General features: G+C 39.6%; 1 protein-coding gene across 2 annotated transcripts in view; it reads right to left on the bottom strand.

Annotated features, from left to right (window-relative positions):
• Positions 1-15771, bottom strand: part of LOC133459786 (active breakpoint cluster region-related protein-like) — a 138560-nt gene that overhangs the window by 89182 nt on the left and 33607 nt on the right. Inside the window, exon 1 of one of the 2 annotated variants that reach the window (XM_061740072.1) lies at positions 10018-10330. The exons of the other annotated variant lie outside the window; for it this stretch is intronic. Coding sequence (XP_061596056.1) covers positions 10018-10078 — 61 coding nt within the window. The 5' untranslated portion in view covers positions 10079-10330. Of the gene's footprint in view, positions 1-10017; positions 10331-15771 lie in introns of those variants that run through there. 2 annotated transcript variants of the gene reach the window in all.

Here is a 15771-nt window from a genome sequence, read left to right as displayed (position 1 = left end):
TCCCACATCAAGAGGGTGATGGATGGTTCTTCTGGCAGGCCTAACAGACTCCCACACACTAGTGACTGGAGAGATAAAGAAAAGTGGATGAAAGCACAGAGAGGGAGACTAAAGAGGGAAAAGATGGTTCCAGTAGATGGTGAGAGTTGCTTAACCAAAAATCGGAAACTTAAATAACTAGCAGAAACAGATGAGATTGTTAATGATTTATCCAATGTATGCCTTCCCCTACAAATGTACTAAATGAAGCTCATGAAATGTGTCCATTATCTATCCACCACACATCCTGTGCGCTCACATGTGAAGCTCTCCTTGCCAGCAAACAGTCCAATAAAAGGCAGTATTGTCCTTTAATATGTCAAATGACAATTCTACTTCTGCTGCATATCTTCATGGGCCATGTGCCTGTCAGTGGCAAGAGATAAGGACCCCCCCTCTACTACAGAGACACGTGCATGAATAGCTTCCCCTTCAAGTCCCTGCAGACCCCAAACCCAACCAACCAAGGTTACCATGGCAGCCAGGCACTATACATTTTAATTAGCTGGCTTAAATCCCCAAGGCTTGGACTGGTTGGAAACAACTCACTGCTTCCATAGATTAGGGCAACCACTGTCATACCCAAAGCTGTCCCCATCTGCACACACAAGAGGTCACATTCAAGTGCAGACACAGCTACTGAGTACTGAACAAATCACAAAGAGTCAAACACATCCACAACCCACTCAGTCCCCGTCCTCCTCCTAGTCAGCAGCAGGTATGAGGAGATCAATCCACCAAATGCACTGCAGAGCTTCTCGATGCCAACACACCCACGTTCATCGCATGAAAACAGCGAAGGCGCTCAGCGATGTGGGCATCTACGCCTCAGTGTGCCACCATACCCTCCATCCTCCATTCTTGTTTGGGGGCATGTGCTAATGGAAAGTGTATCAAACCATGAAGGGAAACAAATGTGTTACATCAAGCCAAGCTGTTAAAATGCAAATGCCTGTCAAAAGGCTTTTGGGGGGCTCCAGTCAGTCATTGTACAATATATTTATTTCACACCATAGGCCAATTAGAGGTGCACGCAGATAAGATGAAGTGAGTTTGGTACACTGGAGATATCTCAGAGAAGAAGAAGCAGAAACACTAAAAATGTTAACTGATAACAGTTTTGGTGGCATAAGATTTCAAGGAGAAAGAGTTTGACATTAACAGAAAGATCATCATTATCCTAAAACTAATTATGCCAAAAAGCGATAAGAATATCAGTGTGGGTGTTCACTTAAAATGTTAGAAAGCCTACAAAAACCTTGATTTTGGATCCAAAAACTTGTAAGGTCATTCATACATTTCAGCAGATCTATTTTCAAGGTACCTTAGCAAGAGATCTGATGGTTTCCAGAGACAACACATGTGCAACTGCTGTGGAAACTGCAAAAGAAGTTATATTAAATACAATGATGTTAAATGATGTTTCTGTCATCACGTTGAAACATTCTCCAACAGTATCAGCAGACTAGTGTGAAAACACGAAGGCAGGCGTTTAGGTACTTATTTTTACTTTCAAGCACTAAGATCCTCTGCAGCCAAGCACATAATATTTTTTTAACGGGTTTAACTGATAACTAAAAAAAGACAACACAAATGATTAAAAAAAATAATAACAAATAAATCAGCCATGTGCTATTTAGTCAAAGTTTATTTGGTCAAATTAGTAAAAGTCAGAATCTTACGCTATTTCAGTAAATGCCCAGACTTTAGTTTGATTTAAATGCAGTGCCAATATTGTAAAGAAGAGAAGGTCTAAAACACTCAACAACAATGGGATAGACTGATAAAATCAAAGAGAAAATGATTAATTCAAATTAGTTTTGATGATAATGGTGCTTGTACAAGCTGCTGAATCAGTTTCTGTATTTAGCAGATATGTATATATATATATATATATATATATATATATATATATTATATATATATATATATATATATATATATATATATATATATATATATATATATATATATATATATATATATATATATATATATCTTGATACCTCTTGATACTTAATATCACAGAGTTGACAGAGGTATACTTTCATACCCCTTGGCAGATGAATGCTTTGACCAAGTAACCAAGCAAGGTGTTTCACCTACACGTGTGAATAAAAACATGCACATGCAAGACTAAAACATTTCTATTCAACCAATTCTATACATATAGATTGGAGAGACAAGTGCGAAGACAAAGATGCATCATGACTGATGCATTTCAACAACCCCCTCCCCCTCCTGTGATTTCGAACTTTACAGGTGTCAAACAGAATATCCAGTTTTAAAGCACATAACAGAAACCATTAGAAACAAACTGTATGGTTCGGTAAGGCTGGCCAGAAAAAAGCCTCATCACCACACACAATGTTGCAGCACAGCTAAGGTTTGTACAGTTGCATCAAAGCAAAACATAAAACATCTGGATATTGTCTTTTGAACAAACGAGACAAAGGTAGATAAGTAAACACAGCTCCATATTTGATGCAAACAATTCCTAACTTCACACCAGCTGCTGCCACAGGACTGAAGTCATCACCAGAAATTCCTCTGCATACAAAAGTATTCCTGCGTCAGATGTGGAGTCATTTGTCCACAAGTTCATGGTGGACTGAAACTGCATCATGTAAGAAGACAACTGATCCAGATCACACCAGCAAATCTATGAAAGAATGGCTGCAAAAGAGCAATATCAACGCGATGCAATCACCCAATCAATCCAGACCTGATTGGGGTGTCATGGTGGACTATGTTAAAATATCAATTTTTCTTTCATTTGAAGGATTACTTTTAGTAAGTGTCATCTAGCTCTTGGGACTTTGGACCCACGTCCTGGCCGTCTCCGTGTCTCGCTTCACCGTACCATGTCACACATCAGCAACAGGAAAACTAGCTAACAGAGCTACAGTGGACCTTAAAGGAGAGGAAACTAAGATTCTCAACAAAGTAATTATTACTGAGCAAGACAACCAACAACACTGTAAAGAGTGGGCCAAAATTCCTTTACAATGACATGCGACTGATAAAAAAACTAAATATTTTAATTTAAGTTATCGATGCCAAAAATGATTCTGCAACCTATAGAATAATATGTTGTGCTTTGTGTATCATATACCGCCACACTATTGTGGCTTTATTTTCTTAAATAAAAAACATGAGGTAGTAATTAATCCTTGGGTTTGTTTATCTTGTCCATGATTGTGGAATTTGGTAATGTTTGAGGACATTTAGACAATTTGTTAAGAATTAAGATATGGGTATAGGTTTGCTCAGCTGAGCCAGGCTGGTTGACTGGTTGTTGAGTGAATCCATCAGCCTCAAGTCATAATGGTTTCATCTTTCCCCCCCAACCCCCAATTCGTCCCGTTTTCCTGCTCTCCCTCTCTTCCGCTACACTACCCTGAATGCCTAATGATGGCCTCTGCCTTCCGGGAGCATGAAAACATGCCAGCTACACCATTGGCTGAGGAAGAAGAGTCATTCCTTCCTGATTGGCTGAGACGAAAGGGTCATGAATGGCAGAAAAAGAAGAGCATGGTGGTTACCATACTCCTACAGGATAACTGCTGTTCACAGTAACAGAGCAGACACACACACACACACACATAGCTTTGGCCCCTCAGGATATGGTGAAGATCCCCCACAGATTCACCAAACACAAACACACTGAGACACATGACACACCCTCTAACATCAAGCACAACAAAGGATTTCAGAGCCGTACCAATGTAAAGATGGAGAGATATTTGCCATTCCTTATAGCTCCATTTTCTGGTGTTATTCAAAAAGTATATAGTCTACATGATACTATGTGATAAAATGTTTCTAATTTTCATGACTTATTTAGGAAGATTGTTAAAAAACAGGATTAGAGTAAAAACAAGATAAATAAGAACAAATAAAGGTGGTTCACACTCTTCAGGCAGTAAACGCCAAAGAAAATGTATGCCATTGCTAATGTATGTTATTCATTACATTTTGATAATTTTACTACATATCCAATCAAATTGACAAAAATCATGGCATTTTTAGCATAGATTTAGATTAGTTTAGATTTTTGTTAGAATGGTGTATCATGGTGCTCTCCGATTCTTGCATTTTAAAATAATTTGGATCAGACAAACCTGCTGTTGTATTTGGTTTTGCTCCATGTACAACTTTCACAATAAAAGCCTTTCTAAAAAGAGGAGGATTTCTGCTCATGCAATGTTGATTGATGTAAGAACAGCTTGTCAAGCGAGCACCACAAAAGTTAAAATAATTTAACTTATACTTGCCTAACGGCATATTTCATTGGTAAATGACAGCACGGGCAAATTGGTTGTACAGCCCCAACCTGCAAGTAGTTAGGATTGGTCCCTCCAATATTTTACAGGTACGTACAGACCTTACCTTCCTGAGACAGCAGGGGATGCTCTGCAGAAATATCTATTGTAAATACAGTATAGCAGAAATCCTCAGCTATAGCCTTAACTGATGTACTGTAATACATAAAGCATCTAGTCACATTTATAAGGCAAAAACATATCAGAGTGGGACTGTAAAATGGTCTTAAAAAGGATGATGGACTGAAATCTGTTAAGAAAATGTCTTGGGCTTGCTGGATAAAAGCATCAGTTAAAAGGTTAAACAATTATTTCCATGACAGCATTTCCAGCATCTTAATTTTAGACCGCATTCAGTTCAGCATTAAGATGCAGTTGTTTGCAACCTGTTTTAGAGAGAGATAAACCTGAATCCCATTACATAAGCCAAAAAAAAAATCTCTTTAGCAGTCCCAAAGGAAAGAAAATGCTTAAACACAAAGCGGACAGGCATGGCACTGAAGAGGCAGCGGAGATGACTGCATTACATAACAGAGCTTTAAGCTGACTCGGATTGTTTCCCCCTTGAGTGTGTGACAACAGCTTTGAATGTCTGTTTCTATAGCTACAGTTCAGGGGAAGGAAGGAACATATTCATGTATTGATCAACATAATGGAGGACATTAAACAGTTGCAAGACGATCATTTGAGACTTAGCATGCAGCAAAGATTAATTATAACAGATCCCAGTGCAGCTCCGGCAGAGCAAAACATTTACTGTCTGCACATTTAATGCACAATGTTAAAATAGATGCACGATTGCTAACAGCAGGTAAATAATATTTGTTAAAACATTTACATCCTTTTGTTGAATACTCAGAAGAGGCATTTGCACTGGTCTTGCAGTGGAGATATTACTGCAGGGTGCTCTTAGGCACAAAGGTAATGCTGTTTTCACACAGAAAACTGTTCTGTTTTGTATCAAATTAAAGTACACAGTGCAGCAGTGCAACCACGTCAGGGAAAACAAGACATCTCCTAAGTGAAGCAGAGGTATAACTGGCTCATTTAGCTTGTACTGTATTGTGTTGTACTCTGCGGTCAAGCCACTATTGACATGTGTGGAAACATGATCAGATGCCATTGATTTGAGTTTGTTTCTATTGGCGCTGAAGGTAGAAACCAACTCAGCGACTGAGAAGGAGAGAGCCAGGGAGTTTGGTCAAAATACATTTCTAAGGTGAGATAAGTGAGACATCCCTGGTTGTATTAAACTCCCCCACGACACCCTGTTGGGAAGCTGTCCAGAATCTCTCTGGTGTTCTTCCATTTCCTGAAACGAGCCATGTGACAGCCAAGTAGCTCCAAACATTAAACACTTGAAGACAGAACTGGGACCCAGTAGAGGGCTGCCAGGAGCAGCTGGCAAGCAGTGAACTCCATCTATTACCGTTTATGTGGTGCAGAGGTGAGTCAGACCTAAACTGACTGCATGGGAAACCCTTTGTAGGAAAATGTGGATGCTCATCCAGAAACCTCCTGCTGTATTTTCATTGATGTCATTCAATATATAGAAAAAGGAAGTTTACATATTTTAATCACATGTTTCTTAAGCTTGAACTATCATGTCAAAAGATAACTCCTAAATCTCTAGCACATTTGTAACAGCTGTTGATGATTGATAAAGCCTAAGAAGATTTTTCATGTTATTTTTCCTGCTTCGAGACATCAGGGTTTTATATGTATATGTGACATAACTCCAGAACTTTGTATTTTCTCATTTGTCCATCAACTCTTTTTAGACTCTTTATGAACTGCAACTTGACACAACATCCACGTTTTTACAGTTTATAATACAGCACTTGTAAGATGGTAGCATTCAGCCAGCCGATTATTCCTGCCAGAAACAGGTTATTCTTTATTTCTATGCAGAAACACTGGCAGTGGAAGCAAAGAGTCTCGCGCATAATTTAACTCTTTCCAAACGGCTCACTCCAACATGTTTGGTAATATTGTGTCGTGTGTTTGCAGGGCTGAGCTCAAGTCCGACACACTGACATGAGAATTTTTTTTTACGGCCGATCAAAGCCATGCATAAATTTAAGCCTTCCTCACTGTGGTTCGGATTAGAGAAAATCTCTTTGACATATGTGCACGCGTAGGTCTCTGCATGTGCACGTGCCATCTCCAGTCCGCCTTGCCAAAATGTCCATATTCTGGCTGTTACATAATCTGGTTCTCCCCTGACGTAGCTTTAACTGCACATAGCAACGAAGACGGTGAGAGACAGAGCTGCCAGATATCCTCAAATCAAAACTGACTTCTTGTAATGATAAGGTGAAATTCATGGCTTGCTCACAGTGAAAAAAAAAACAAACTGTACAGAGTACAGAAACAAATGAGGCAACATAGATATAAAACAATCATCCTGATACACAATACCCCGTGTTTCTGGTGGAGTGGGGGTTTAAAGACAGAAAATGGAAACAGAGAAAGCACTAGGATGCTTTTAAAACCAGATCATGTGTCGAAATAAAAATTGTTATCCTGTTGAAGCTCATAACAAAACTAATTAACTTTAACGAGTATACGTGAGACACCCACTTGAGACAGTGATCAACTTCTCAGGCTGAGACAAGAAGACGACACAAAAAAAGAGAAAGAACGGGTGAGAGGAAGATAAAGGGGTTTTGTATTTGTATCTAACACACACACACACACACACAGCTTTCTGGGAGTCAACCACTTACGATCCTGACCAGACAAATGGTGCGGAGGGTATATGATGAGGGGTCTAAGCTGGAAATTTGCTTGTATTATTGGGAGTTTTTGTGTCCGGGAACCGATGGGAGAGCCGAAGCTCTCCGCTTCCCTTTAGAATTTCTCTTTTAGAGAAATTTCTGTATTTTCCTTTATTTCTGCAGTCCGTCTACAATATAATAATATAATGCGTTTACGTTAGTGTTTCATGACTTTTAAAGACTGCATAGCAAATACAGTTCTATAAAAAAAGATGCAGTGGGAAACAGAAATGTGGACTTAGTCAGCTGTGGCCAAACACTGAGGCTCAACACTTCAGTCCCTTGAGGAAGCAGCGTCACCGTGGCTCTAAAGGTATCCACTCTTCTCAGGAGTTCAAGATGTGTGGTCACCGCTTAACACAGAGCCATTATCACATTTTTAATGGCAGAAGGCAAGAGACAAGGAGTGCAATTATGTCCGTGTTTTAAGTAATTCACTCATAACAGAGGAAGCTTTGGTTCTGATGCATTATGGTTCGTCGGGGCAGGGCAGGTCATCAGACACCACTTCCAACAAGCTTTGAGTCAACCTCCACATTTAGAAGTATTGTGCACTCATGTGAGTAAGCCATAAGTGGCTTGTTTCAAGGTCTGCATGGCGGTATAGAGGAAAAATACTAAAAAGCAGTCCCGGAAGGGATGGCAAAAATAGTTTCATTTTTAATTCCATGAAGGCCAGTTCAGCATCCCAACAAACCAACTTACACACCAGACATGCACTTGTGTTTGTATAGAGGATAATGGAAATCTGAAAGGATGATGAGATGGCAGGCACACAAAAGTGTGTGCCCTTTACCACAGAATAAATCATAATAAAGCTGGGATCAAGTCTGTTGTGATGCTAATATCCTACCTCTGAGCTGAAAGATCCAACCTCCTGAAGAATTCAAAATATTCTAAAGTGCATACGGTCTTATATTGAAGTGGATCTGACCTCTGTTCACATAAATGCCAGAACCAAAATAGCATTTATCAAAATAAAACAGGCATAACGTCTCCTGCATAATCCCTAATGGTAAACATTCATTGTATTGTTGTTAGACTGATGTGACTGAATCTTAAAATGTGGGAAGAGGAAGACAAACTTTTTTTAATCTTTTTGTAAACATTAATTCCACGCCGAATGAAGTAAGCTGTAAGTAACCTGAAACATGAAGAATTTGTTCTTGGCCATGAAGAGCAAAATTGAAGAAACCCATTGTGCAGAGCTGTATTAGTTTGTGAAAGCGTAAACTTGAGAAGCAATATTGCACCTTCATAAAATCTTTGCGAATGTACAACTGCAAAGGTAGAGAAAGAATCAAGAGGGGATCTCCAGAGTGCTTGTATAGTGAGATCTAAGAGTACTGTATGAATATGTGTGTGTGTGGATGAGTGAATGAATGTGCCATATAGTGCTCATTAAGTCATCAACGAAACAACAAAGAAAAAAAACACTATATAAATACAGTTCATTTACTATTCAGGACTCTCATAGCAAAATCAAGCACTTCTTTGTGCTTGTGGGCTGTTCTGCCACTGGCCCTCAACAGCACTTAGCCAGTTTACACGACACATCATTCGAATTTAACATTAACATGGTTTGTTGAAAAAAATATGGAAGAGCAAAGATGCTAAGCTGAGAAACAAGACATGACTGAGTCTTCAGTTCACTTTGGTGCTGATAAAGGTCAGACACATGAGCATGAAATGGGAACTGGCATCAAATTAGAATTCCCAAATGATATTATCAGTATAAATATAATTGCCTGATTTTATATCTTGATTAGCAAAATATTCTAATAATTAAAAAGTTGGTAAATCACTTAATGTCACATCATTTGACATAAAAAATGAAATATTGTAATATGATGAAATAAAGATCATCTTTAGAACATGAGTTATAAAAATGAATGTGTACATTTCTCAAATAACAATTTTTCATGAGGAGAAGGAGAAATTTTATAACTGAATCTTAAATTTAAAATTGTCTCATGTCAGTATGGATACTTCTGAAACTTTTCTGAAAAAACTTCAGTAATAAACACGCATCGAACACAGTTAAACACAACACCAATTTATGTCCCTCTTCCTCTCGTACTCACTCCCCCTCAGGAGATTAAGACATGGTGACAATAGTGACACAGCAGAGCAAATCCCAGAGGGCTGTGTCATGTGGCCAAAACTCCTGCATATACACAGCACCAAAACACAGCAGCAGAGAACCCCAGCAGAGCCTGATCACATCTGAGTACTGCTGCAAAGAGAATCATGCAGTCACTGCTTTACAGCAGAAGCAGCAGCTCATTTAGGAGGAAAAAAAAATAGATGCAGAAATGGCTTGGTCATTATGCTTCATCATAAACATTGCCGTCAGCTGACTGCAAACTGAGCTGGTGTAAAGTACGACATGTCCAAGTGACACAAGAACCAAATAAAGAACACAGCCAAGAGTTGATTACAATTCAGCATCAGACAGATCGTCTCGTCAGTGGTATGGAACATAAAGTTCTCCCTCAAGGTTGTGAGCATGACGCATGCTGTGGATGTATGGGCTTTCCTCTGATTCTGTCCCTACAAGCTCGCAAGAAAAGCATGAAAGCAGCAGACACGAGTTGTGACCACGATCCGGGGGGGGCATCAACAGAAGGGGCACTCGAGTTCACTGTTGTGTTGCACACAGCCACATTGACGCGCACTAATTGGAAGTCCTTTTGAAAGTCTGAAGTCTTCACACTGTGTACGTCTGGCTGTGGCTGTAATGCAAACAGGCAGCGCATGAAGAGGAGGAAAAGAGGGTGCAGGGCAAAATGGTTTGAGGAACAGCCGAGCGCGCAGACAAATGGGAAGTGATGAGAGCAGATGAGTAAATAGATGAATGGAGAGATACGTACTGCTGTAGAGGGTGTCGATCCAGGAGAGCCGGGGCAGGCCATGAGCACTGAGGGGCTCCATCCTCCGTTTCTCTCCTAATGTCAGATACTCTGCCTCTCTCTTGTGTCTTCACTTGGTTTCTCTTGCTTTTTTGGTCTTTTCTTATAGCTCCTTTTTTCCCTTATCCTTGAAAAGCAGCTTTCATCACCCGGGTAGAAGCAAAAAGAAGCATTTGGAAGAAAAATAGATCAAAAGACACCAAGGGGCTCCGTTGGACTGACAGGCAAGCGAGCTGAATGAGTGCATAAGAGGTGTATGTGTCTGAGTGTGTGAGAGAGAAAACAACAGGCTGGAGACGGACACCGCCGACCGTTGCTAGGGGAAGGGAGAAGCACTCCCTCTCTCTATGGCTTGCTCTCTCACTCCCATCCTCCCCTCCTCACTTATTCTCTCTCTCTCACTCTGGATTCTGCGCAAATGGCTCATCAGACTCTCTGAGTCTCAGCATAGAAAAACAGAAAAACTGAAGAAAAAAAAATATCAGGGGCTGTGCAGAATAACAGAGACAATAACAAGAACCGCATCAAATATGTTTATTATTTTTGCCCTTCTCCCTCTGATGGCACTGGTTCAAAATAAATCTGGCTGTGATGCATAAACTAATTAAGCAAAAAAAAAAAAAAAAATGTATGAGACATTCTTGCTGCAGTTTCTTTATTCTAACCAGGGGAAAGTCATTGACGCTTTCATTAGAACACTGGTAACGACGTTACTTCCTCCTGTCACTAACAATTTGCAGACACAGGCGCTGCTAAGAAGAAAGAGAATTAAACAGGAGGGTTTAATTAGACTGGATTCAAGTCCTTTTGTTGTCCCAGATGTCCCAGCTGGAAAGGACATTCTTTTTGCTCAGGTTGTGTCCTTAATCAGAAGCAGTGCTGCCTTACAGGGCCTACTGTCCAATCATATTTATTTAGATTGTAAAACATGTTGTAAGAGTTTAACCTTTTGAGTGCATGTCTCACCTCTGTTGGCACTGATCGATTCAAAACCCTAAAAATCATAACTATCTGCAACTCAAAAGTGTTTTTTCCCCCCTTTTAACAACTCCATTGTTCCATTAGAATAAGATTAATTACATAGGTCTGTTCCACTTTCTATATTCATGAGTTTCTATGCGAGTCAGTTCGGGACAACACAAACACAGAGTCTCATTCATGAGAAATCAGCAGAGCAAATTTACCCGTTTTGGCATTCATGAAAATATTACTTGTACCAAACTTTTTGTAAAAACATCTTCTCCTGCCTGTGACCACACACAGAGCTTGTGTCAATAAGGAGTGTACATAGATACTGCTTTTCATGGTGTACAAACCGGATTTGGTTGAAGTTGGGAAATTGTGTAAAATGTAAATAAAAACAAAATACAATGATTTGACAATCCTTTTCAACCCATATTCAATTGAATACCCTACAAAGACAACATATTTAATGCTCAAACTCATTAACTTTATCTTATTTTTCAAATAATAATTAACTTAGAATTTCATGGCTGCAACACGTGCAGTAGAAGTTGGGAAAGGGCATGTTTACCACTTCGTTACATCACCTTTCCTTTTAATAACACTCAATAAACGTTTTGGAAGAGAGGAGACTAATTCTCTTAGCTTCTCATGTGGAATTCTTTCCCATTCTTGCTTGATGAACCGCTTCAGTTGTTCAACAGGCCGGGGTCATCTCTGTCGTATTTTACGCTTCATAATGCGCCACACATTTTCAATGGGAGACAGGTCTGGACTGCAAGCGGGCCGGGGGAGAACCTGGACTCTTTTACTTCCAAGCCACGCTGTTGTAACACGTGCAGGATGTGGCTTGGCATTGTCTTGCTGAAATAAGCAGCGGCGTCCATGAAAAAGACGTGGCTTGGATGGCAGCATATGCTGCTCCAAAATCTGTATGTACTTTTCAGCATTTATGTTGCCTTCACAGAAATGTAAGTCACCCATGCCATGGTAACTAATGCACCCCCATACCATCACAGATGCTGCTTTTGAACTTTGCGTTGATAACAGTCCGGATGGTTCCGCTTCCTCTTTGGTCCGGATGACACGACGTCCAGTGTTTACAAAAACAATTTGAAAAGTGGACTCATCAGACCCCAAAACACTTTTCCATTGTGCATCAGTCCATTTTACATGAGCTCGGGCCCAGATAACCCGGCGGCGTTTCTGGATGTTGTTCATAAACGGCTTTTGCTTTGCATGGTAGAGTTTTAACCCGCATTTACTGATGTAGTGACGAACTGTATTTACTGACAGTGGTTTTCTGAAGTTTTCCTGAGCCCATTTGGTGATATCCTTTACACACTCATGTCGGTTTTTAAGGCAGTGCCGTCTGAGGGATCAAAGGTCACGGTCATTCAGTCTTGGTTTCCGGCCGTGGCGCTTACGTGCAGTAATTTCCCCAGATTCTCTGAACCTTTTGATGATATTATGGACCGTAGATGTTGAAATCCCTAAATTCCTTGCAATTTTGCTTTGAGAAATGTTGTTCTTAAACTGTTCAACTATTTTCTCACGCAGTTGTGGACAAAGTGGTGACCCTCGCCCCATCCTTGCTTGTGAATGACTGAGAATGTTTGGGGAGGCTCCTTTTATACCCAATCATGTTACCCACCTGTTCCCAATTAGCCTGATCACATGTGGGATGTTCCAAATAGGTGTTTGATTAACTTTTCTCAGCTTTCTCAGTATTTTTTTGCCACCTTTCCCAACTTCTATTGGACGTGTTGCAGCCATGAAATTCTAAGTTAATTATTATTTGGCAAAAAAACAATTAAGTTTATCAGTTTGAACATTGAATATGTTGTCTTTGTAGTGTATTCAATTGAATATAGGTTGAGAAGGATTTTCAAATCGTTGTATTTTGTTTTTATTTACATTTTACACAATTTCCCAACTTCAACCGAATCCGGTTTGTACATTTACAATGCTAACATTCACATTCCCTTTAAAATGTAAACTTGTGAATGAAAATACAGCACAAGGTTTTTTTTTTTTGGTTTTCAGCATCATAACAAAACAATTTTGCTTCATCTCTTGGATGCTTTGCTGGACATAAGACAACATAAACAGCATTAGTCACATCTGCCATGCCTGTGCCTTGCCAATCCTCGATACACACACTATACAAAAGCAAACTAAAACAATTTTTTTCCTTGCTCCACTTCAGTTTAAATCACCTTCATTGTCACATCTAAAAAATGTTCTCCCACTCACTTCCTTTTATAACATGGGTCATGTCCACAGGATATCCAGAGTGAGAATGCACCTTTATATATATCAATCCCCACCACCTACAAGATCCTACATAAACCATCCAGCATGTCATGGTATTTAATGAGCAGCGGGAGCAAACTGCCAATTTGTGATTAATTCTTATGATCCAATCTGATTTTACACAGCGACAGCGTTTGTGAATCCAGTTTTTAATAAGAAGTGATTGATGTGCAAATCTACTCTCAGATTTATGAAGATTTTATGAATCAGGCTCACTGATTTTAAAGAGGGCCCTTCTGCTTTTTGTAGCCTGCTTAGCTTAGATGGTGAGGGGTATTATTTATTGGGAACTTGTTCCTAAGGTGTCCTGTTTATGAATGAAAACATGTCTAAATCCAACTTTTGTTTTCTTTTTCGTTATTTTTTTTTTTTAGACTATTACTGTACAATGAAGTTTGAAAGCAGAAATATTCAGTCCATAATTGAATTTTACACATTGTATGTAATGAAAAACAAACTTGAAACTGCATTAACACTAATGATCTTGGTATGAATGGACTTTCTTACGGTTTTTGATGCATAATAGCATTACTTGCACTGGATGATGAGCTCAGGGTCACTGCCACTTGACTGCCACACAACAATGAGATGCTTTGTGTGAAACAGTCAGTCATTCAGTTCAGTGAAAAACAGAGAGAGCAAGTGATTGCATGGTTCACATGTCATGCTTTTAAACTGGTCCCATTTTCAGTTCCCGTGGTAACTTGCTATGCCCCCTGTCTGGCATACAGGCCCACACAGTGGAGGAACATAAAAGGATTGCACAGACATAAGCTTCTGTGTGGTAAGGTGGCTGCACACACATCGCACATGGACACACAGTGCTGTGTCAGCAGATACAAAGAAGGTACAGAGGGAGAGTAATAGAGATAGATTTAGAGAGATTAGGGCTGTTTGATTAATCGATTTTAAATCGTAATCGCGATTATGTAATTAGAACGATGTTAAAACGTGAAAATCGTAAAATCGATTTTTCAAAAAAAAAAATTTATTTTTTTTTTATATTTTTTTTTAACCTTGTCTGCACACATACATGTATTAATGATTGATACCATATTAATGATTGATGGAAATACCTCTCAATACCTGCGACAAGTGCCCCATCGGAGAGGCTCTTTAGGAGGGGGCGTAATATCCCCCTTGAGGGGCATCCCTCAAGCCAGATGCGGTAGACCGGCTCGTGTTCCTTGCAAAAAACTTGAAATGCAAATGTAATGACTGACATTACACACCTCTACATCCTTCATGGGTTGCATTATTATTTAGCATGCAAAGACCCAGTTTAGTTTAATTAGAAAATGTCTTGTTTTATTTAATTGGAAATATAACTTACTGTATGTTTGCAAGTGCTGATTTGCTGATTTCTTTTTTCAGAGTTAAAACTTTATATTTTATTATATTTTTTAAAACTTTTTTTCAACTTATTTTACAGAGTTTTGCACTTTATTCATTCATTTTTGGTTTAATAAGAGCAAAGTTTGCACTTAAAGCCCAATGGGGCAAATGTTCAATAAAAAAACAGCATATTTGAAATCATTTCTTTGCCTTTTGTCAATTCACAAAATAATCCTAATCGTAATCGAAAATCGGATTTTGAGAGAAAAAAAAATCGAGATTTTATTTTTGGGCAAAATCAAACAGCCCTAAGAGAGATAGATATAGAGAGATAGATATAGAGATAGAGAGATATAGAGAGATAGATATAGATATAGAGAGATAAAGAGACAGACAGATAGACATGGCTATTCCATTTTTCAATATAAACACAAAAAGTGTGAAAATTCATGGGCGTAGGAGCTTGTTTTGCACGTTAGCTCTCCTGTTGCATCATCTTCACAGAAATGGCACTAAAGGAATCACCATATGGCACCCCTCCTCTTCTGGCCTTTCAGTGTTTATAAATGCATGTGCCACAGACAAGGGCAATCAGATGCAAGCATGATGCCAGCTGCAACAAAGATTGATAGAACCCCCCCAAACCTTAGTCAGGTCCATGCTGCTCTCCCTTCATCCTGCTACATGGAGGAATAAAGGACAGGGAGGGTTGAGAGGCAGAAAAACTTCAATTAGGACACAAAGGCTGACAGGAGGAACCCTATGACCCCTCCCTTCCTCTTCCCCCAGTCTACACAGGCTGCGCACCAGGCCCCGAGCACTGCTCTTTGTCTTGGCACAGAGCTGGGATGTGCCATCTGGGGAGAAGCAGACACTCAGTCGGCGAAAGGGTGCCCAGAGAGTTCATATAACCAAAAGGTTATATCAGCGTCTTTGTGTGGTTCAAATGGGTGTTATGTAGGCCTGCTTGTGTTAATATGCTTCATGGTTGGTGATGAATACAAATAACTCATTACGGTTGTGGTGGTGGGGAAGCATGTCACACAGGAATATCTAAAATGCACAAAAGCCCGAGCACATAGACACACACAGGTTCGTATC

This window comes from Cololabis saira, chromosome 14 (genome assembly GCF_033807715.1).
Source record: "Cololabis saira isolate AMF1-May2022 chromosome 14, fColSai1.1, whole genome shotgun sequence".
Taxonomy (NCBI): domain Eukaryota; kingdom Metazoa; phylum Chordata; class Actinopteri; order Beloniformes; family Belonidae; genus Cololabis; species Cololabis saira.
This window is presented reverse-complemented; position numbering and strand designations above follow the sequence as displayed.